The sequence below is a fragment of the Myotis yumanensis genome, unplaced genomic scaffold (assembly GCF_028538775.1).
Source record: "Myotis yumanensis isolate MYYU_CA2020_CCGP unplaced genomic scaffold, mMyoYum1.0.hap1 SCAF_1, whole genome shotgun sequence".
Classification (NCBI taxonomy): Eukaryota; Metazoa; Chordata; class Mammalia; order Chiroptera; family Vespertilionidae; genus Myotis; species Myotis yumanensis.
The window spans coordinates 93207464-93230803 of record NW_027223752.1 but is presented as its reverse complement, the minus strand read 5'-3'; the positions used below and the strand labels follow the sequence as shown (position 1 = coordinate 93230803).

The window sequence follows — 23340 nt, the reverse complement described above, 5'->3', positions numbered from 1 at the left end:
CCATTTATATTTTCAGAGCTGGGAGTCAGGTTTTCAAGTTTGTTCTTGGACTTTATGCAAAACATATGCAAATCTATAGCATTCTAAAATCCCGTCTCTTTGCCAGCCCCTCCCCTAGTCACAAACAGCCCGGGCTGCGGAGTGGTGGACCCCGGCGGGGATGATGGGCGGGGATGGGGGGGAGTGGGGGAAGGGCTGTCGGCGAGGCGATCCAGGGGCGGAGCCTGGGCGGGGCCGGTGACGCACCGAGTTGGCCGGCTGCGGGGCTGGACCTCAGCCTTTCCCCGCCTGGGGCTGCCGCCGCACCATTGGTTGCTCCGCGTCTCCAAAAGGGGCCCTTGGACTCCTCACTGGGTCAGTCTGGTGCTGGGTCGTGGAACTCCCCACAACTCCCGCTGGTCCGGAACTGGATCCCTTCTTCCCAGAGTTGCGAGCAACTTTCCCGTCTCCCTGGCGCTGCAGTGGCTCGGGGATCGGGGCAGCCGCTGGTAGCTGAACCCAGGGCCACGCTACCCGCGCCCCGGCTGAGCGCGCGCGTTGGTCTCTCTCTCTCTCGGTGCACGCTGGGGGTCCCGGAGCTCCGCTCTGCCGGGGAGATGCCTCTGGGACACATCATGAGGCTGGATCTGGAGAAAATCGCCCTGGAGTACATCGTGCCCTGTCTGCACGAAGTCGGCTTCTGCTACCTGGACAACTTCCTTGGCGAGGTGGTGGGCGACTGCGTCCTGGAGCGCGTCAAGCAGCTGCACAGCAACGGAGTCCTGCGGGACGGCCAGCTGGCCGGGCCCCGCGCAGGCGTCTCCAAGCGGCACCTGAGGGGCGACCAGATCACGTGGATCGGGGGCAATGAGGAGGGCTGCGAAGCCATCAGCTTTCTCCTGTCCCTCATCGACAGGCTGGTCCTGTACTGCGGGAGCCGGCTGGGCAAATACTACGTCAAGGAGAGGTCCAAGGTAGGACGCGCGCGGGCGCCCCACCGCTGCTGCAGCCCGCAGGGACCGGAGACATGCGGAGTCCGTTGTCTGTCGTCTTCGCAGGGCTACGAGCGAACTTTAGGTTTTAACCAAGAAGCAAGAAAGAAGTCAGTCTGGTCTTCCCATCCCCCAGGGAAAATCCATGCTAAGGGACTTAGGTGTATCATTATAATGACCTTCTGATAACTTTGAAATAATGGCTCTGGTGGGTGGTACAAGCCGGACAAGCTGTGGCTTTTTGGTCTGATTTTAAGACGTGGAGGTTCTCAAAAGTCCATACGAGGGACAGGTTGTTAGAAAGATTGTGTATGATCCGAGACACACGTGAACTCATGATCTTAACTGTCTACTTTAAAGTCACCTAATATTTGCCCTTCATTGATTCCCAAGGGGATTCCCATGACTGCACTTTTAAAGAATGCTGGAGACAGCTGTGATTTTGCAATGTGGCATTTGGTTTGTGGAGTTTGGCAGGTGTGGAAAGAGTTTGCCCTGTGAAAGAGTAAAGCTCCTCTTCACTTTTGAGTGCTGCCCTTGGCTTGTTGCACTCAGGACACTTAGATCATAATGAACTGTTTGACTGAAAATTCTCTCCTGGTGCTGAGCCCACACCACCACCTTCCCTTTCCTAACTTGCAGTTGATGGGGAAATCTACTCAAAACCACTGGTTATGCCCTACCCGGTTTGGCTCAGTGGATAAGAGCGTGGACCTGCGGACTGAAGGGTCCCAGGTTCGATTCCGGTCAAGGGCACATCCCCAGTAGGGGGTGTGCAGGAGGCAGCTGATTGATGTTTCTAACTCTCTATCCCTCTCCCTTTCTCTCTGTAAAAAATCAATAAAATATATATATTTTTAAAAATACACTGGTTATGTGATCAGAATAGGGTAGTCAAGTACCTCTGGAAAGAAATGTTTTCGTTCACAGCCAGAAGTGACTCCCTGGGTAGAAATTTATCTTGGAAACATTGAGAGGTAGGTTGGCAGAAATGTGGGAACATGTAGTGCCATGTACATTCATTTGGGATAGTCTAGCCACTCAGTCTTTTCTACAAATGACAATCCAGCCTGCTTTCCAGTGGCAGTTCTGAGAGTGATCTGCATTTCTTTTATTGTGGACTGGCCAAGGGGCACTCAGAACTGTAGGAAACTTGCACTTTAACACAGCAAGGCTACACATACTAGCGTGAGAAGGAAGGTGAACATTCACCTCTGTTCCATTCTTTAACCGCATAGGTAGTATTTCTCAATTTAAGATCCATCCTGTGATAACATACCTTGTCTCATTTGTTCCATAAGCTGAGAGGAGCACTCTTAACATAGTGCAAGTAGTGAAGACTGGAAATGTATAGAAATGAAGGGGTTGGAGTGGGTGAATGGAGTAGAGGAGAAATAGATTGCTTTCAAACTAGAGGGACATGAATAGAATATCAGAAGACATTGTTATTAATCTGACACAAAAAGTAAATCTTAGAAGAAAATGCTGCTTTCTAACTTTGCTTTGGGGAAAATTCAGAGTTAGCAGGAATCAGTAGATGATTGATGTTATTGTTTCTCTACTCTTCCATCATTTGGGTGGTGGATAAGAAAGCTGTTTGTCTTGATCAGTCTTATAATTGCACCTTGCCCGTCTGGGGCCCGAGGGGGAGGGGAGGGGAGGGAAATGGCTAGCCTCAGTATTGCAGAGGTGCTTGTAGCTTCAACTTGGAAGAGCAGATGGCTTCTTACCAGTTTTTAAAACTTTCTTTTAAACTTAGGCTGAGGAATCCTCCCCTCCCCCCACCTCCCTCGGCATTCTAGGAACAGAATTCGCTTTGAAGGAGGTCAGAATTAATTGGCAGAAAGAGGTCACTAACATGTTTGAATGTTAAGTATTTTTGTTTAGCTTTGACTTAATGAACAGTGGTAGGGTTTTAGGCTAGAATTTAACTCCACAAAGGGAATGAGAAGCACTGAGTATGTCTGGCTGAGGACAAGATTTATAAATATGATTTTTCAATTATGGATTATCTTCTGGGTAGAACAAATAACTTTTCAGTTAACCCTTTCAGTTAACAGAACATGACTGTGAATTGAAAAGAGGAAATACACCTGTTGTCCACGGAAGAGACATCTGTCTGCCCATACCTAGATGTCCAACTCTCCTTTGGCTATTTTGGCACAATACTCTTCACTCCTTCCCTTTAGAAAAATCACCTCCAGATTGGGATATTCCCAACCAATGAGAACCAAATGCAAACCAGGTTTGAGCAAACAGTTGTTATAGTAAATTTTTTTTAAAGTTTGATTTGCTTGTATAAAGAAGTCTCTTTAGTAATGTCTGTGGCGTTTGAAGTTCATTATTAAAGCATTGTAGGAAAAACACATTGCATTTCTACATGATTTATATTAGTTTCATCTTAATTTAACCTATTTACTTCTCTTCCTTCAACTGAGTACCTTACCCTTCTGCTTCCCAGAGTAATGATATAGACCCACTTTTTTCATACCCAGTTTTAGAAAAACTGAATTTTTAAAAAGCAGAACATGTAAATTTATTTTAAAAATTTATTTGTAACTTTTTATGAAAAATTTCAAACATATTAATTTAGAGAGGCTAGTATAATGAACTCCGATCCCCCATTTTCAACATTTGCCAATGCATACATTTATTTTAGACCAATTCTTTTTCAGGTACTTTAAATTTCTGTGCTTATGAGTGTATTGACTCTAATTAAGTACTTTTTCCCCTGGATTTTTAAAGGTCATTGAATAATGTAATAATGCCCTGTATCTCAATGAAGCAATAGCAAAGGCATTGGTAATAAAATAGGAATATAATACTGGAATTGAAATGGAAATTGTGGAAGGATATGGAAATAAATAGTCCAGGATCCCCTCTTCCCTGCCAAAAAGGTTATTACAGGTCAGAATTTATCTACCTCCACTTTGTTGGAGAAAAGTCCTAGGGTGGTGAAAACTCTGGGGCAGTGGTTTCCTATAATGTAGTATAGCAGTATGGTGCCCCCTAACTTCAAGCATGATCATTGCTTTCAGGCTATCAAAAGATTTATCTGTTACTTCCTTTTGGAGACTTTAGACTATGTCCAAGATAAATATTGGTTATAAATTGCTCCTTTTGTTTTGGCTGCCTAGAAATGGCTGTTTTCCAGCGAACATGTAACTTATAGAACTGAATGTTCTGCTTGAAGCATCTCATTATAGACTCACTAGTGAGTAACTAATAACTACACTTTAATGAGCAGTTTGCTCTGTCTGGCATTGTACTAATAAGCACTTTAAAAACACTGTCTGTCTGACTTAGTCTTCAAAACCACAGTCTTCAGCAAATTGAGTGATTAAATCATTTACCAAAGGTCACAAAGTCAGTGGTAAGAAGCAGTTTATCATAAAAGTTAGGACAAACTCACAGATACAGACAATAGCATGAGAATTACCAGAGAGGAAGGGGCTTAGGAGGAGGTAGAAGAGGGTACAGGAAGGAGATTTGACTTGGGGTGGTAAACAGCACAATTTACAGATGATGCATTACAGAACTGTACACCTGAAACCTATATAATTTTATTAATCAATGTCACCCCAATAAAGTTAATAAAAAATTAAAATAAAATAAAAGTTAGGAGCTTATGCCAGGGGTTATTGACCCTGTAGGTAAGTTGCTCAATTTTTACCAAGTGTAAAATGAGGGTTAATAATACCTTAAAGTTTTTCAGGGAGGGAGCATTAGGTAAGATAATGTACATAAAATTCTTAGCAGGATTCTAAGCCTTCATAAATGTTATAGGCTGTCAGTGGAAGACTTGGGATTCTAACCCAGTTCTGTCTGACTCCAGAGTTTGTGTTCTTGACTATGATGCTCCTAGTTTTCATCCTTTCATTTATTCAGCAAGTGCTCCCTCAGCGTGGGATACTGTGCAAGGCTTGAGGTACAAAGGTGAGCAGGCATAATCCCTGCCTCATGGGGCTTAACATTCACTTATGCATTTGAATGCAGGATCCTCTAGTTCACACTTGATTAATTCTCAAGCCTAAAAAAGAAAAAAGACAAAACCCAAACATTGCAGTGGGTCAGCTACATACATTTGAGGAAGAAAATGGAGGGCTGTGCTAATGCTTTCCTACTGTTACTAGCAGGGAGAGTTTGTTAACAAGGTTGCTTGCTAGGATCCCTGACTAGAGGAGTTCTGGCCATGGGGTTATGTGGGTTGTATTGTGCACAGACAGATCAGCTCTCCCGTGGAAACAATGCAGAGAAGTGATGAAACAGCAATAAGTTATGAATAAAAGAAAAAGTGTTGTGAAGTGGTGGGTTTGTTCCTTTGCTATTTAGCAACAAGTTTGGCCCACCCTTCTCATGATGTCAGGAGTATCCCTTACTCAGTGGAGCTTTACATGGTTGCAAACTGCTTTAAGCAAAAATGGGATAATGTATGTTGAAGATCAGGCTCTCTCTCAGGAGCCAAGTGCAGGAAATGCAGTCATGGTTCACAGAAGAGTAGGTGGAGCCATGAACTATGAACCAGAGAGTCCTAATTACCCAGGGAAGCTTGGGTGTTAGTTCTTTTCTCTGGTGCTTTATGGCCTCCATCTTTGCTTCTCTGCTCGTGCCCTTTATTTCTCCCCAGCTCTATGTACCATCCAGCTTTTTCTGCTTTTCCATGTACATGGCTCAAAATGGCGCCCTCCCCCACAGTGGCCACCTCAGCCTCAGTCTGAGATCAGCAAACACATGACCAACTAGAATCTCCTTTTCATCAGCCTTGGTTGGGGAGGTAGAGGGGCATGTGAAATCATAGATCATAACTATGGTTGTCTGGACCCCTGAGAAGTGCAGTTCTTAAAGCATGGGGCTTGAGGACTGGATCCAGAAACGGTGTCTCTGTAATTAAAAATCTTAAAAATCTGTCTGAGCTATTTTAGGGGGAGGAGGCACTGAGTTTGAAAGACTGGAACATTTTTCTGTAAGGATGTGAGGGACTCCTATAAAAGGTTTTGTATTTAAAAATAACTTAGCTCTTGGAGGAAGGAAATTAATCCAAGGAAATAATTTACAGAATTCAGCGTCAGTGACAGTGAAGCCAGTTTCTCCATTGGATAGTTTTCATAGTGTCTTTTGTCTGTTCTGTTGAGTAACACTTGGGAACAAAGAAAAGAAGATAGGCGTGTGTGCATATGTGTGTGTACTTTATAATTTCTTTCGTTCACTTTTGGGCCACTGGCCACTCAACCACAACTTTATCTGCTTGCAGTGAAGTGGGAAGTCAGGGGGTATCAATTTAATTTATCAATTGACAAATTGTTAAGTGTCTTGTACTGTGGGAGACCTGTAAGTGGCTGGGAGAAGGGAGGTGAAAAGTGATTATAAAACCACCTAAAGAAGCTGAAAGTTGAGTGGTGTGAAGTGGTTGTCACCAACTTTGCTTTCTCTTTTCTAATTAAACTGCACTTTTACACTGATTAGTCACTTTTGTTTCTCTTCTTCAGGCTTTCTCCAATTTCTCTATTTAAAGTTAAGTGATCAACATTAGTAACCAAAACTATACCGAACTTTAATGATACAAGTTTTTAGAGCTAAAGAGAAGTATCAGAAATCCCATCTCTCCAGTCATTCAATCATTCAGCAGTTTTAATATCTGGAGAGATGAGGTCTTGCAAGGGATTGGGGTCCTGGGCCTAAGCAAAGGCGCTTTAGTGGAGCGGGGCTAGCCTGGCTGGGGTTGCTCCCTGAGTCAGGTAGACTGCGAGACAGGGTCGCTAGGTTAATTCAGCTGCATGGTCATTTTATTTGTGAATTTCAAATATAATTCTCATTTAAAATGGACAAAGATCCTTTCATGGAGTTATATTAGCCTATCTGTACATTCAACTTTTGGATGTCATGAGTTATTTCCTTTTCTGACCTCACTCAGCCCAGAGCAATTTTGTACATTCTTTTCTTTCTTTCTTTTTTTTTAAAAAATATATTTGTATTGATTTCAGAGAGGAAGGGAGAGGGAGAGATGGAAACATCAATGATGAGAGATAATCATTGATCGGCTGCCTCCTGCACGCCGCCTACTGGAGGTTGAGCCTCCAACCTGGGCATGTGCCCTTGACCAGAATGGAAGCAGGACCCTTCAGTCCACAGACTGATGCTTTATCCACTGAGCCAAACCGGCTAGGACTGTGCGTTCTTTTCTGATTCCTGACTCTGACTAGAAAGATTTCAGATTTTATAAATAACAGGCAGCCTTGCATGTTATGGCTCCATTCTGAAAACACACCCTGTGTGGAAGACATCTCGGATAGCAGATGGGGATAGGGTTTGTCCCATAATGAGCAGGGCACCTCTGAGAAGCATCTCTAAGCACCCCAGCATCGTGCATTTCATTAGAAAGCTTAGAGGGCATCTCCACTGTGGGCGGCCTTTGCTGAGTTTGGCAAGACCTCTCTGCTTTGGACTCACCTTTGTAGCCACAGGTAAATTAAGCGACGTTTTGACCTGTGCCTATTGAATACTAAGGAGCAGCTTGCGGGTTCACACTATGGAGAAGGTTATTAATTCTTTGTTAATTGTTACTGCAACAGACTTGATAATTCCTTTGTAGCACCACTTTGTAACTGTTAACTAATATTGCTCCAAGAAATGGGTGTCATTTTTCTGTAGTGTTTGTCAAATGCACATGTTTTGACAGTAATGATAGTTCAGATGTATTCTGCTGGGCAACTGCCAGGGGTGCCCAGTGGGTAGCTGAATCCAGAGGCACTGGAATTGTAAGTGTGACAGGCAAATCATTTTATGATGCCAGACTAAGGAATTCAGCTTGGCAGATTGCCCGGAGCCGTTGATTTGGCTCAGATTCAGAGCTATGTGTCCATTTGCCAAGAGATTAGTTAGCTCAGCTCATTATACATAGAATTTATACCGCACTTCCCTCCATTATTTCAATCTTCAACCAGTATGCCTCTTACCTTAATTTTGTATCTTTTGATATTGGGATTTGTGGTTGAGTTCCTCTGTTTGTTTTTGGTGAGCTGGTAGTGACTGTTATATTTTTCACCTCCTTCCCCAACCCAGTCCCAGTCTTACAGACACGTGGGTTTGCAGTTGTGTACTGCAGACTTTCAGGTCTTGTGCTGGATTCATTCTGTACCTACTTACTGAGAGTACTCCATGTTCAGTACCATGTCAATACCTCCTTATTAAGTCAAGACAATTTTTGATTCTTTAGGAGATACAATGATCAACATTTCTTAATTTCTGAAGTAAATGTATCAACCTCATATTAAATATTGTTTTCTTCCAACATGAATTTCAAAATGCAAAGAATCAAAGAATCCAACAGCCATCTTGATTATTTGCCAGTGGGAAGAAGACAAAATGGAAAACTCAGTTCCAGGTGTCAGTGACGTCTATTTTTGGTTCTCTAAGGGAACTTGAAGTTGTTCTGGAGTATTCAGGATAATACTCTTCTATTTGAGTATTGCTTGGAAGCAGTAAACATACAGTGTTTTAAACAGTTTGAACATCCTTTGGACCTTGCTCTGTGTTCTCCAGACCCAGAACAAGAATCTGCCTGTGCCCCTCCCTCCAGATCCCCTCCCATTTCTACTCATCTGTCTAGTCCAGGGGTCCTCAAACTTTATAAACAGGGGGCCAGGCCAGTTCACTGTCCCTCAGACCGTTGGAGGGCCGGACTATAGTTTAAAAAAAAACTATGAACAAATTCCTATGCACACTGCACATATCTTATTTTGAAGTAAAAAAACAAAACGGGAACAAATACAATATTTGTATTTGCATGTGGCCCGAGGGCCGTAGTTTGAGGACCCCTGGTCTAGTCAAACCTGAGGGACTATTACTCAGAAATCTCAATACCTTACACAAAATTGACAGTGAGTCTTTTTGTTTGTTTGGTTTTTGGATGGCTTTTTTCCTATTCATATTGTTTTTGAGTGATGGGAGTAGATAAGTAAAGCCTTTTTAAAACACAAAATATTGAAGATTCAGGCAGGAACATGCAATATTATTGGTCAAAGTTTGGCCTATTTTGTGCCATTTTCGCTTTTTATTATGTTTGTTTTTTAGGTTCACTGTGGAGCCTCAAGTTTTGTCTTTTCTTAAAAAACGGAATTTTGTTTTCCTTTCATAGTAGAAATCCTTGAGGAGGAAAGTATTTTAAAGAGACTTAGTTTAACCATAACTCACCTCCCTTTTGTTTTCATTCTCCCTGTAATCCATTTTCATGTGCTTTTGTCAGAGTGTAAACGGCCCCAAACCCATCTCTAATCGTGCAGTCTCTATGCTTAAAAACCCCCAACCGGGCTCTGTCCCTATTGTCCACTCTACGTACTGTGCACTTCCTAGTGTGCCACATAAGGCCTTCCACATCTGACCCCAACTGACCCCATCTGACCCCATTGACCTTTCTATATTTAATCTGCTCACCTCTTTCCTTCTCTCCCAATCCCTGAAATGCTAGGAACTGATTTTGCCAGGCACACGGAGCTTCCCATTGTTTCTACTCTTCAGGATCCATCTTAGTGCCTTCTCCATGAAGTCTTCCCTTCTGCTCCCTAGAACTCTGTGGGTGGCTCAGTCCAGGCTGCCCTAGTACGTTTATTTTTTTGGCTGCTTCCTCTAATCCAGCAGTTACTTAAAAATTCCATGAAGGCAGATATATAAACTTAATATATACTTTCAGTGCCTTGAACAGTCCTTTACAATTCATAGGTGCTTGTTGACTTAATTTCATTTTCAAAAGGAACTTTGATTTCAAAGGATGTCAGGATGTCAAAAAAAATAAAAAGGCTTTGCAGCATGGTCCGTAGTTTGAGGTCATAATGTTTAAGTATTGCATTACATTAACGTGCTACGAGGAACCCTCTGAAAGGAGGGGCTTTAGCTTTGCGAGATTCTTTCCTCTGTTTTGGAATCCCATGCCTGGCCCTGGCTTTGGAAACTCACCATAGAAGTACAGGAAGCAAGACACAATAGAGACGATGAAGATGTCAAGAAGGCAGTGAATGAATATGATGACATCCTGGAGACGTATATTCCTGTATTGATGGCCCAGGCAGAAAATCTACTGGGACCTCGAAAGTTATTCAATGGTAGAGGAGATCTTTCGCAAATCTGTGGAATTCTGCAATGAGCATGATGTGTGGAAGCTGAATGTGGCTCATGTTCTCTTCACAAAAACAAATACAGAGACGCCATCGGTTTTTATGAGCCCGTAGTCAAGAAGCACTATGACAACATCCTGAATGTCAGTGCTACTGTATTGGCTCACCTCTGTGTTTCATACATTATGACAAGTCAAAATGAAGAAGCTGAGGAGTTGATGAGGAAGACTGAAAAGGAGGAAGATCAGCTCTCCTATGATGACCCAGATGAGAAAAACTACCATCTGTGGATTTGCTGATAGGGACACTTTACTGTGCCAAAGGAAATTATGACTTTGGGATTTCTCGAGTTATCAAAAGCTTGGAACCTTATAATAAAAAACTTGGAACTGATACCTGGTATTATGCCAAAAGACGCTTCTTGTCTTTATTACAGAACATGTCATAACACATGATCATGTTTTGTGAGAGTGTTACTCAAGAATGTGTTCAGTTTCTAGAACACTGTGAACTTCATGGCGGGAATGTACCTGCCATTATTGAACAACTCCTAGAAGAGGAAAGAACACATATTGGAAAGAATGCAGTCACATATGAATTCAGACAGTTAAAAGCTTTGATTTATGAGATTATAGGATGGAATATGTAGTCATGTCTGATAATGGTTTGCATCATAATGGCTTTATATCTGTATTTTATACTGTTTTATTTGTATTTAGCCATTGGCATCTTTACTTTGTTACATGTTGAACTTTGTACACTTTACAATTATTTAACTAAAAAAAAGAAGAAGAAAATAAAAGCCCAGCTGGTGTGGTTCAGAGGTTGAGTGTCTATCCATGAACCAGGAGGTCACAGTTCGATTCCCAGTCAGGGGGTTGTGGGCTCAATCCCCAGTAGGGAGTGGGCAGGAGGCAGCCGATCAATGATTGTTTTTATGTTTCTATCTCTTTCTCCCTCTCCCTTCCGATTCTCTGAAATCAATAAAAACATATTTTAAAAAGAAAAAAAATAAAGAAAAGTGAGACTAAATTTTCATCTGAAAGGGCAAATAGGTACTTTCAGTGCCTCTCATTGGATTCCCGAAGAGAGCTGGCTCTACCAACAGTCACACCCCAGGGAGGGTGACTGCCATGACAGTAATCCTCCGAAATTGGACAGAGTTACAATTGCAATGTTTCCTGCCAGCTTGAGGGATCTCACTGCTGAACCTGTGCCAGAAGCTGCCCTAGGAATTCCCCTTGCTCCCTGCTCTCCCCACCACCTCCTGTTCTCCAAATTAATAGTGCAGCTGACTGTTTACCTTTTATCTCTTAGGGGGAGGCATCGCTCCAGAACTCTTGGTTTTGCCACTTTTTGTGTCTGATTCTCATTCTCTATGTTTGTAAAATGGGGCTTGTATCTATCTTGAAGGAACAGGGGGCAATTAAATTAACCATTCCTGCTCCCCAGACTCAGAGGCAGGCACGCCTTTATTTCTAGTCCCCTTTCTGCTCCCCAAAATACTTTACACATTTCTCTTAGACGATCTTTTGACTTTCTACCACTCTTGAGAGGTTTTCTGGATCTCACCCTTCCTGAAAGCCACAGTGGGTCTGTATCCATTGTGTTCTAATTAATGTAATTTTAGCAAGTTCTGTATTCAGTGAATGCTAATTAACGTGGTAGTTGAGGGCGAAGATGTCTCCTAAATAAGTGTTGCACCCAGTGAGGAAAATTTATCCCATCCCGTGTCTTCCCAAGGGAGGCACAATTTTGTATTTACTTGAAAAATTTTTCTTAATTGGTAATTTATCTCCTGACTTTGAAACAAGTCTGAGATGCTTGCCTGCTGTGGACCTGCGCTGACAAGGACAGGTCCTGGAGGAGCTGCTTTCCTCCCATCCAACCTGGCAGGGGCAGAGCAGCCTGCGGCTCAGACTCGAGCTGACTTTTGACCAATTGCATGTGAAGCAGGAATGGGCCCTGCAGGGGCTACGAAAGTACACTGTGGGATGGACCGGGCCCGTCCTGCAGTGAGTAACCGAAGCAAAGACAACTCGGACAACTAGTTAGTGCTTTGCCACAAGATTCAGAGTCAATTTCCTTTGCAAGGATCCTTGCTTTTGTTATACTCCCAACCCTCACCCCCCGAGCATTTAGTGCATAGACTCAATTGAAAGCACACTCATTTTTCATATTTTTGCGTTTTGTGATTTTCTATCATTATGGAAATGATGGTAGGCCAGGGTAAGAGGGAATCAGATACTTCAAGTGGAACTGAAGATCTTAGTTCCCTCAAAAATGGGGTGAATTGATTAATGTTAGACATTAGATAAGCGGTTCTCAACCTGTGGGTCGCGACCCCTTTGGTGGTCGAATGACCCTTTCACAGGGGTTGCCTAAGACCATCCTGCATATCAGATATTTACATTATGATTCATAACAGTAGCAACATTACAGTTATGAAGTAGCAACAAAAATAATTTTATGGTTGGGTCACAACATGAGGAACTGTATTTAAAAGGTCAGAAGGTTGAGAACCACTGCATTAGATAGACTGCCCTGGTAGAATATGATTTGGTTATTAAGGCCTCCCACTCTGCAGCCAGGCTGACTGGGTTCAGAAAGACAAGTTACCTAACCTCCTTCTGCCTCAGTTTCTTCATCTGTAAAGTGGAGGCAGTAATGGTTCCTGCCACATGAATATCGAATGAGTTAAGATTTGGGAAGCACAGCACTACACAAATGTTTGTTCGGTAAGTAAATATGCTTACTGGATTTCATGAGTTCTAATTCTAACTGATTTGCTGTATGTCATTTCTTTCAGTCAGCAGAAATATTTTTCCAAATGCTGAAATGCAAATGTAAACGTAAGATTTGGTTTTCTAAAAAGTTTTTTGCCTTTATTTTTTTCTAGCAGTTTTAGTGTTTAGTGTTTAGTTTAAAATTCACTGGGAATTGTAGGCAAAGTGTTTTCCTGATTTCTCTTTAAATTATTGCTTCCAGGCTTTTTTCAGGGCATGTTTTGATTGGTAACTATATTTTTGGTGGATTACCCATTAATAAAATCCTGTCTTAACATTTGTATTTAAGTTATAATCGATTCCCTAAAGTATTTCAGGATTTTCTTCAGATGAGAATTTAAAGACAACCGTACTCTGACATTCCGACAGCCACAAACTTCCTTTTTTTCTGTTACACTTGGAGCCTTTAGAGAGCTACAGGTACAGTTTTCTTTTTCAGAGAGGGCGGTTTCTCACATCAAAGGAAGTTAAATATTTTGACTCCCTATCCCCATGTATTTTAAGAATTACTCAGGAATTTGTTTTTCTATAGAAATAAGATAACTTCTAGGTCCATATAACTTCCAGGGTTAATGACTTCTGAGAAATGAGCAGTGACTCATGCAGATGACTGCTGCTCACTCCTGCCCCTCCCCCGTCACTCCCCCACCGCTGTAACCAGGAAATTAAATGAGGTGAGATGTGTAAAGCACCACCTAAAGTACTGCCTGGTTCCATGGGTCCTCAGGAAATGGCAGCTGTTCCGATTTGGGGAAAGGTATCAGAATGGATGTGGTTAAATGCCTGCTAATGTCCTTAACCCTGAGCCTGGCTTTTACCGATTTCATAATTGCAAGGAAGCCCTTATTCAAAACATGTCTCTGGTGACTGTGGTAGTGGCAGGGGGAGGGACGGGGGATGCTCTCCTATGCTTGTTCCCTCCCTGGTCCCGGGCTGTGTGCTCGGGTGTGGGCTGGCTGCCACCCTCACGAAGCGCACGTAGCCCTGTCACTCAGCCGTCACCCAGCTGGCTGGGAGCCAGGCCGCCACGGGAAGGGCTGCCTTCCCCAACCCAAGCAGCCTGCATTGATAGGTGGATGTTCCCGGGCCTGTTTACTGCGCTTAATTGCAGGGCTCTGGCTGAATCCCCTCCAAGAGGAAGAATTAATCACAATTCAGGGAGGAATGACAATAGTCTCTCACATTCCTGGCCTCTGAGCGCTTCAGCGGCTTCTTGGGGAAGGGTGATTTACTTAAGTGCCTGCACAGAGTGCAGGAGCCCTGGAATAGAATCTTGATCTAAAGCAGTTAGACTTTAAGGACCTATGAGCCCTCTGTGACTGCGTGTATGTGTGCACATTTCCAGGGGTGGGGGTGGGAGCCCAGCTCTTTAATGTAAGAGTCTCATGGCACTGTTTTCACTGAGCTAGGAGAACTACATAGAAGGTTCCAGAGTCTTGGCAATTGTTTATGGTTGTGTGGATGACCCTGGATCTAGGACCCAGTTCACAGTAGAGTCAAACAAGGGCACCGATGAGAAGGTCTACCTGGGGACAGGTCTTCAAGTAAAGATGGTACAGTCCCTGCCAGGATGCTCTGGCCTGACCAGGGGGCCGGCAGACCCACTTCACCAGAGCCACTGGCTGTAATGTCTTACTTTTCATTTTCACAATTACTGAAGGTCCTGCCTTCCAACAACATTCAGGAGTGGGGCATGGTGATGATTGTTCTGACTTGGAGATGAGGTTATGCGTGTCAATCGGTGTTGTGGGTATTTGGGTTCAAAGGCATTTGTGGCGTGGAGGTGGGCAAATGAGGGGGCAGAAGTAGTTCTCAGTGTAGAAACAGAAGAGTAGAAAGTACTTCAGTAAGTAACTTGGGGTTTGCTGAAAGGATTACAGTAAGTCCTCAATGTTGTCAATAGGTTCTGCCACTTTAAACAAAACCATGTATAATGAAACCAATTTTATCTCATCAATGTTAAAACAAAACGATGCTAGTCAAGCGGCTGCTGTACTTACCTGCCCGGTATTTGACTGGTGTTCTCAGTCTCCGGAAACTTCTAGTCAGATGCTGAAACGTTGGGAAGGGGAATGTGGGGACTGGACTCAGCTCATGTTGTTGCCCCCTGAAAGCATATTTCCTATTCCCTCCTCATTTTGTTACATTCATCTTTAACTAGAGGGACTAGGAAGAAATAGTGAGGCCTCTCTTAACCAGCAAGAGAGATGACAAACAAGATGCCAAGAGAGCTAATGACAGTTTGCACAAAGTTCCCTGCTTTTTTTCTCTGAAGTACCTACATTGCCTACTGCTAATTTCTTTAGGCCAAGCTAGATGCAGTGAGGATGAATATGTACAAATTGTACGGCACTTTTGAAGCTTATGAGTTGTTTGTCATCACATTGAGAGCTCGCGTTTTTGTTTAACTTCGCATAAAGGAGGTGGCTGGCAGCAATGTGAACTTTGTTTAAGGACATCTCCTTGAAACTCCCGGAGAAAGCTTTGCACAGTTGTCATCAGCTTGTGACGATGCCCTGTGAATATTGTGCTGAAGTAATTTAATTTAAGTGGCAACAACGGGCCCCACAAGGTGTCCTTGAAGAGGACATACCCCTGGACAAGGAGGATGGGGAGAGGCCTCTGCCTTCCAGTCACTGCCCTTGCAGAGGATTTGTGGAGTTTTCCTCACTCCTTGTCACAGTCAAATGGAAAAGAATGGAAAATGACATTTTGGCTTAATTTATCTTTAGTGTTATGTTAAATTTATTGTTGAAAGTATTACATATGCTCCCTTTGTTTTTTTTTCCCCCATTGACCCCCTCAACCCTGCACCTGACCCTCCCAGGCCTTCACCAAGCTATTTATTGTCTGTGTCGGTGGGCTGTGCATATCAGGATATAAGTTCCTCGGTTGATCTCTACCCTGGCCCTCTCCCAACACCTTCTTTAGTTTTTCTGTTTGTTACAGACCAAAACTTGCGAAGATCATGCCCCTTCCCATTTCTCTCCCACACCAGCCTTTCCCGTGGTGCCTGCACTTAGCACTTTGAATACGCAAAGATTTTTTAATTTTTTGTTTTCTATTAAACTAAGAAAATTTCAGTTTTAGAGCAGCTGCCAGCACATGCAGTGCCTTTGTTTCAGTTCTTAACACCTCCCCACAATGAATTACCAAATGAGGCCCCTTCCCCAGCAGGTGCCTTAATGAATATAGGACGTAAAGTGTACAACCACGGGCTGCCCTGCATACTGTCCACTTTAAATGTACGTGTTAAAATAAAATATGTGCTGAACACAAACCACCCTGAAAAATGGCCCCAGGAATATAGCCTTTGGCACCTCCACCCACAGCTGACTAGAAACATTGGCAAGTTTGTCACCTAGGCTGTTGTCACCCGAATATAAATTATACCCACTTCTGGCCAGGAAACCTCCGCTATTACTTTCCCTACTAGGATAAGTTGCTTGGCTGTTTTTCCAAGCTAAAGCATGTGCATAGCCCTGTGTATTTCTTCTCAACTCTCTCCACATCTAATTCTCCAGGTAGTTAGTGCCTTTTGGTGGAGTGGGAAGGATCCTGGGTCCTTCTCTTTGTTCAGAGTGGACACGGGGGAAGGACTTGAGGGGAAAGGGGTGTGGAGGAGGCATGTGGACTGTGAATGGCACTGAGGGGCAAGGCTGTGCCTTTGAACAGCAAACATCTGAACCTGGTGAAGAGAGCGGGGAAGGTGCCATGGACAGCCCAGGAGCTAGTGCAGGGTGGCTCGATTTCTTAGGAGATCTCAGACCGTGATCTCCAAATATAGCCCGATGTATTTTTTTGAGGCCCTAGTTTAAAAATTGGGATAAAAATATTCAGGAGTGTTAACCCACAAATCCAGTTTGGTTGTCTCTGGCTACCCTAGAATGTGAGGATTTTGTAATACTGGGCCCTCATTGCAAAGGAAGGTAAATTCCGTGGTGCAGGTAGCATAGCATGCACTCCAGAGTTCTGACACATACATATATACGTGATTGGCTTCAATTATTTGTGCTACTCACACGCTCTGAAAGCTGTTTGAATCTGCCAGCTCTGGATTTGAAGCTACAAATCCCTTAAGTAGGATCAGATCCCTGAAGGAGACATACTGAAGCCGCAGTTGAGGGAACAGAAGCATGCATATCATCAGCTTTAAAAATAGCGAACATTAGGCAGCATAAGGAGTATCTCCTTCGAGCCTCATAAACCCATTTTACAGATGAGAAAACTGAGAGGTTACGTACAGGTTATTTTGTACTTAGGTTGCATTTTATTCAAAGTACGCTGTCTTCAAGACCATTCATAATTCAAAACAAACCCTTACAAAGATTGGCGGTATTTCTGCATAGCAGCTAGATGGGTCTTAGCATTTGGCAATGGACCAAGATGCCAGTTTAAAGGTCACTCGGCCAGACAGCTTTGAAGTTATGCTATTTTTTGACACAATTTAAGAAATTGATTCCCATTTATTAAAAATTTTGCAAATAAAGTGAGACTTGATTAATATTTCAATGTGTGGAGCTAAAATTTACATAAAATGCCACTTTACTATAACTTGTTCAAGATCAAGTCATACTATTGAATCCGACTCCAAACTTATATGTGATGTAAAATACATTTCTATAAAATTCTGTGTTGTTGCTTGTTATTGGAGAACTAGTGAGCCTAACTGGAGGTTGGGGTGGGGCAGATATACCCCCTTGCCACCCGTGAGTCTAAAATGATCAGCATTGCTGAATGGACAGTGGAGGTTGCCAGCGCCAATTTTTGAAATGGTTTATCCGTGGAATCAAGCTGTAGTTGGTTTCAATCAAGAACACTCTATTTAGACATTGGAGTGGAAATCCTGGACTTTCATTTTTCAACTTTATCTTTGGGATTGATGGGATCTGGTTGTTTATGAAGTCAGCTTACCAATAACTCTAATAGAGCAACTGTTTTCTTTTCCGCTTGTAGCATTTGGGGAGCACATTGTGTTACTTGTATTTGGCTGTTAAAGTTTATATATCTGTGTATATCTTCAAAGAACATACACATTTCCTGCCTGAACGTGACCGCCACAGTGTCTAGAGTACATTTCTTTGGTCTGGAGCCAGCCTGGGAGCCTGGGAGAGGTTCATCCCTCAGCTAATTTTCTTTTGGCTACAGAGCTGTGGAGAGGCCTCTAAGGTTGGTGGGAGGGGGTCCACACTGGGATCAGAGGAAGGAATGGGGATGCATAAGGGGATATGTGGATTAATGTGCACATCCAACAATAGAACCATCAGGCAGTCAGGGGAGGGCATTGGGGGCAACCAGGCTGGCAGGGCAGTTGGGGGCAAGATCAGGCCTGCAGGGGAGGGCCATTGGGGGTGAGATCAGGTCAGCATGGAGGGCAGTTAGGAGCAATCAGGCAGGCAGAGGCAGTTAGGGGTGAGATCAGGCCAGCAGGGGAGGGCAGTTGGAGGTGAGATCAGGCCAGCAGGGGAGGGCAGTTGGGGGCAACAAAGCCAGGAGGGGAGAGTAGTTGGGGGCGAGATCAGGCAGGCAGGCAGAGGCAGTTTGGGGCCATCAGGCAGGCAGGCAAATGAGTGGTTAGAAGCCAATGGTCCCAGATTGCGAGAGGGTTGTCTGACTGCCAGTTTAGGCCCGATGCCACCCCCTCCCCCTGTATGAATTTCGTGCACGGGGCCACTAGTAGAACCATAAGACTATGTAGTATATGGGTTAGTAGATCACACTGACATTTCAAATATTAATCCAGTTAGGAAGTTTTGACAAATACACAGTCTTTAATAAATGAGACATCTTCCTGATTTGTGTCAGTGTCATTGCTGGCCTATTTGTCACATGATAATTAAAGTGCTTTAGCTCTGTTGGTCTGAAGCATTCTCCTCCTTTACATACTCTAAATCCTTTCCCTAGCTTGATGAGGTTTAGATAGCAGCTCAGTTGACCCAATCAGTTTCCGGGGTTTGTTCCTGCCCCGTGCACAAATTGGCACAGAAATGAGTGACTCGTTAATTACGTGATTCTTTAGAATGCATCCTAAGCCTCCTGGTTTTAGACTGTGCCAAAGACCAGCAAATAGCTAGGAATGTGTGCAAGCCAAGACCCATCTCCTATGGCTGTTATCCAGAAAACACTGATAAAATTGGCTGTATGAAGTTTCAACAGGCCCACTGAGGCCCACAGTGATTTCCTTCCATTGTTTTGGACTTGATACAGTGGCTGCAGGAACCAGGAGAAAGGGTGAAGATTCACAGCTCAACTCCAGGGCATCCAGACTATTGACCTTTGCCCTGGAGTTGAGCTGTTTGAGAATAGAAGTTTATGTAGCATTGATGGAGCACTTTTTCTTTTCAGGGCTTCATGGTGGGGAGATGCTGAGATGGTAGGGAATGCAGCTTATAATTATTTGTAGCTTAAATGACTTTCATTTTTGGCTCAGTGGTGGCTCTTATAATCCTAATAGCTGCTTCCAGGGATGGGTAATTCCCTTGTCATTATTGGTGAGTTCATTTATCTCTCCTTCCCCAGTGAGGCCCATCGTTTCTGTTTGCTGCCAGCCACCTTCTCCCAAGCCATTCTTTGCTTGGTGGTACCATCATTTGTTAAATCTTGATTGGAGTAGCCTCAAAATTTCACCTTCTGAAAGATGTTCAAGCTAACAGCCTAACTTCTTTATCTCTAAGATGACATTGCATTGACCTTTTATTTATTTTTTTTTCTTTTATTTTTTTTATTTTTTATTTTTTATTTTTTATTTTTTTATTTTTCGCTTAAAGTATTACAAAGGGTATTACATAAGTGTCCTTTTTTCCCCCCCACCCTTGACAAACCCCTACCCTCCCTTACCCCCCAGTGTCTTATGTCCATTAGTTATGCTTATATGCATGCATACAAGTCCTTCGGTTGATCTCTTACTCCCCTCCCTCCTGCCCCCCAACTCTCTCTGGCCTTCCCACTGCAGTTTGACAATCAGTTTGAGACAGCTCTGCCTCTGTATCTATTATTGTTCAAAAGTTTGTAATGGTCTTTATTATCCATGAATGAGTGAGATCATGTGGTATTTTTCCTTCATTGACTGGCTTGTTTCACTTAGCATAATGCTCTCCAGTTCCATCCATGATGTTGCAAATGGTAGGAGTTCCTTCTTTTTAACAGCAGCATAGTATTCCATCGTGTAGATGTACCACAGTTTTCTAATCCATTCATCTACTGATGGGCACTTAGGCTGTTTCCAGATCTTAGCTATGGTGAATTGTGCTGCTATGAACATCTGGGTGCATATATCCTTTCTGATTGGTGTTTCTGGTTTCTTGGGATATATTCCTAGAAGTGGGATCACAGGGTCAAATGGGAGTTCCATTTCCAATTTTTTGAGGAACCTCCATACTGCCTTCCATAGTGGCTGCACCAGTCTGCATTCCCACCAGCAGTGCACAAGTGTTCCTTTTTCTCCACATCCTCTCCAGCACTTGTCGTTTGTTGATTTGTTGATGATGGCCATTCTGACAGGTGTGAGATGGTACCTCATTGTTGTTTTGATTTGCATCTCTTGGATGATTAGTGACTTTGAGCATGTTTTCATATGTCTCTTGGCTTTCTGAATGTCCTCTTTTGAAAGGTGTCTATTTAGATCCTTTGCCCATTTTTTGATTGGATTGTTTATCTTCTTTTTGTTAAGTTGTATGAGTTCCCTATAAATTTTGGAGATTAAGCCCTTATCAGATATGACGTTGGCAAATATGTTTTCCCAAGAGGTGGGTTTTCTTGTTGTTTTGTTGATGGTTTCTTTTGCTGTGCAGAAGCTTTTTATTTTGATGTAGTCCCATTTGTTCATTTTCTCTTTAGTTTCAACTGCCCTAGGAGCTGTATCAGTGAAGAAATTGTTTTGGCATATGTCTGAGATTTTGTTGCCTTTGTATTCTTCTAGAATTTTTATGGTTTCCTGTCGTACATTTAAGTCCTTTATCCATTTTGAGTTTATTCTTGTGTATGGTGTAAGTTGGTGGTCTAGTTTCATTTTCTTGCATATGTCTGTCCAATTTTCCCAACACCATTTATTGAAGAGACTATCTTGGCTCCATTGTATGTTCATGCCTCCTTTGTCAAAAATTAATTGAGCATATTGGTTCGGGCTAATTTCTGGACTCTCTATTCTATTCCACTGATCTACATGTCTGTTCTTGTGCCAGTACCAGGCAATTTTGAGAACAGTGGCTTTGTAATACAGCTTGATATCTGGCATTGAGATCCCACCTACTTTGTTCTTTCTCAGGATCGTTGCAGCTATTCGGGGTCTTTTTTTATTCCAGATGAAGTTTTGGAGAGTTCGTTCTAGATCTTTGAAGAAGGCCATTGGTATTTTAATGGGAAGTGCGTTGAAGGTATAGATTGCTTTGGGTAGTATGGACATTTTAATGATGTTGATTCTACCAATCCAAGAACATGGTATGTTCTTCCATCTGTTTATGTCTTCCTCTATCTCTTTTTTCAACGTCCTGTAGTTTTCTGAGTAGAGGTCTTTAACCTCTTTAGTTAAGTTTATTCCTAGGTATCTTAATTTTTTTGGTGCGATGGTAAATGGGATTGTTTTTCTGATCTCCCTTTCTGAAGGTTCACTATTGGTGTATAGAAATGCCTCAGATTTCTTGGGGTTAATTTTGTATCCTGCTACATTGCCAAATTCATGTATTAAGTCTAGTAGCTTTTTGATGGAGTCTCTAGGGTTTTGTATGTATAATATCATGTCATCTGCAAATAAGGACAGTTTTACTTCCTCTTTTCCAATTTGGATGCCTTTTATTTCTTCTTCTTGCCTAATTGCAATGGCTAATACTTCCAGTACTATGTTGAACAGGAGTGGTGAGAGTGGGCATCCCTGTCTTGTTCCTGTTCTTAGGGGAAATGGTGTTAGTTTTTGTCCATTGAGTATGATGTTGGCTGTGGGCCTGTCATATATGGCTTTTATTATGTTGAGGTATGATCCTTCTATTCCCACCTTTCTGAGAGTTTTTATCAAAAATGGGTGTTGGATTTTGTCGAATGCTTTTTCTGCATCAATTGATATGACCATGTGGTTTTTTCTTTCAATTTGTTTATGTGATGTATCACATTTATTGATTTACGGATGTTGTACCATCCTTGCATCTCTGGGATAAATCCTACTTGGTCATGGTGTATGATCCTTCTGATGTACTGCTGGATCCGATTTGCTAAGATTTTGTTGAGGATTTTGGCATCTATGTTCATGAGGGATATTGGCCTGTAATTCTCTTTCATTGTGATGTCTTTACCTGGTTTTGGTATTAGGGTGATGCTGGCTTCATAGAATGAGCTTGGAAGCGTTCCTTCCTCTTGAATTTTTTGTAGTAGTCTGAGGAGGGTAGGTTTTAGTTCTTCCTTGAATGTTTGGTAGAACTCCCCTGTGAAGCCGTCTGGCCCTGGGCTTTTGTTTGCTGGAAGCTTTCTGATGACTGCTTCAATTTCTTCCATAGTTATTGGCCTATTGAGGTTTTTAGATTCTTCCTGATTGAGTTTTGGAATGTTGTATTTTTCTAGGAATTTGTCCATTTCCTCCAGGTTGTCTAGTTTGTTGGAGTAGAGTTGCCCTTAGTATTGTTTAACAATCATTTGTATTTCTGTGGGGTCTGTTGTTATTTCGCCTCTATCATTTCTGATTTGGTTTATTTGGGACCTCTCTCTTTGCTTCTTGGTGAGCCTGGCTAGGGGTTTGTCAATCTTGTTTATCCTTTCAAAGAACCAGCTCTTGGTTTCATTGATTTTCTGTATTGTTTTTTTGGTCTCTATTTCATTGATTTCTGCTCTAATCTTTATTATCTCCTTCCTTCTGCTCACTCTGGGGTTTTCTTGTTGCTCTCGTTCTAATTCTTTGAGTTGTAGAGTTAGATGATTAACTACCATTTTTTCTTGTTTTTTGAGATAGGCCTGTAGAGCTATAAACTTTCCTCTCAGGACTGCTTTCATTGTGTCCCAGAGGTTTTGGATTGTTGTGTTTTCATTGTCATTAGTGTCCAGGGTGTTTTTAATTTCTTCTTTGATGTCATCGGTAACCCAATCAATATTTAATAACATGCTATTCAGCTTCCAAGTGTTTGAGTATTTTGGGTTGTTTTTATTGTAGTTTATTTCTAACATTATGCCATCGTGGTCTGCGAAGAAGCTTTTTATGATTTCAATCTTCTTGAATTTGTGGAGACTTTGCTTGTGACCCAATATGTGGTCTATTTTTGAATATGTCCCATGAGCACCTGAGAGGAATGTATATTCCGCAGCTGTGGGGTGAAGTGTTCTGAAGATGTCAATTAAGTCCATCTGATCTAGTGAGTCATTTAGGATTGCTGTTTCTTTGCTGAGTTTTTGTCTAGCGGATTTATCCAGTGATGTCAGTGGTGTATTAAAGTCCTCTACTATGATTGTATCGTTGTCGATCTCTCCCCTGATATCTTCCAGAAGTTTTCTTATGTATGT

The 23340-nt window shown here is 42.6% G+C and overlaps 1 protein-coding gene across 1 annotated transcript in view; it reads left to right on the top strand.

The window, feature by feature from the left end:
- Window positions 1–338: 338 nt before the first annotated feature.
- Window positions 339–23340, top strand: part of EGLN3 (egl-9 family hypoxia inducible factor 3) — a 33632-nt gene continuing 10630 nt past the window's right edge. Inside the window, exon 1 of the mRNA XM_070427826.1 lies at window positions 339–953. Coding sequence (XP_070283927.1) covers window positions 597–953 — 357 coding nt within the window. The 5' untranslated portion in view covers window positions 339–596. The remainder of the gene's footprint in view (window positions 954–23340) is intronic.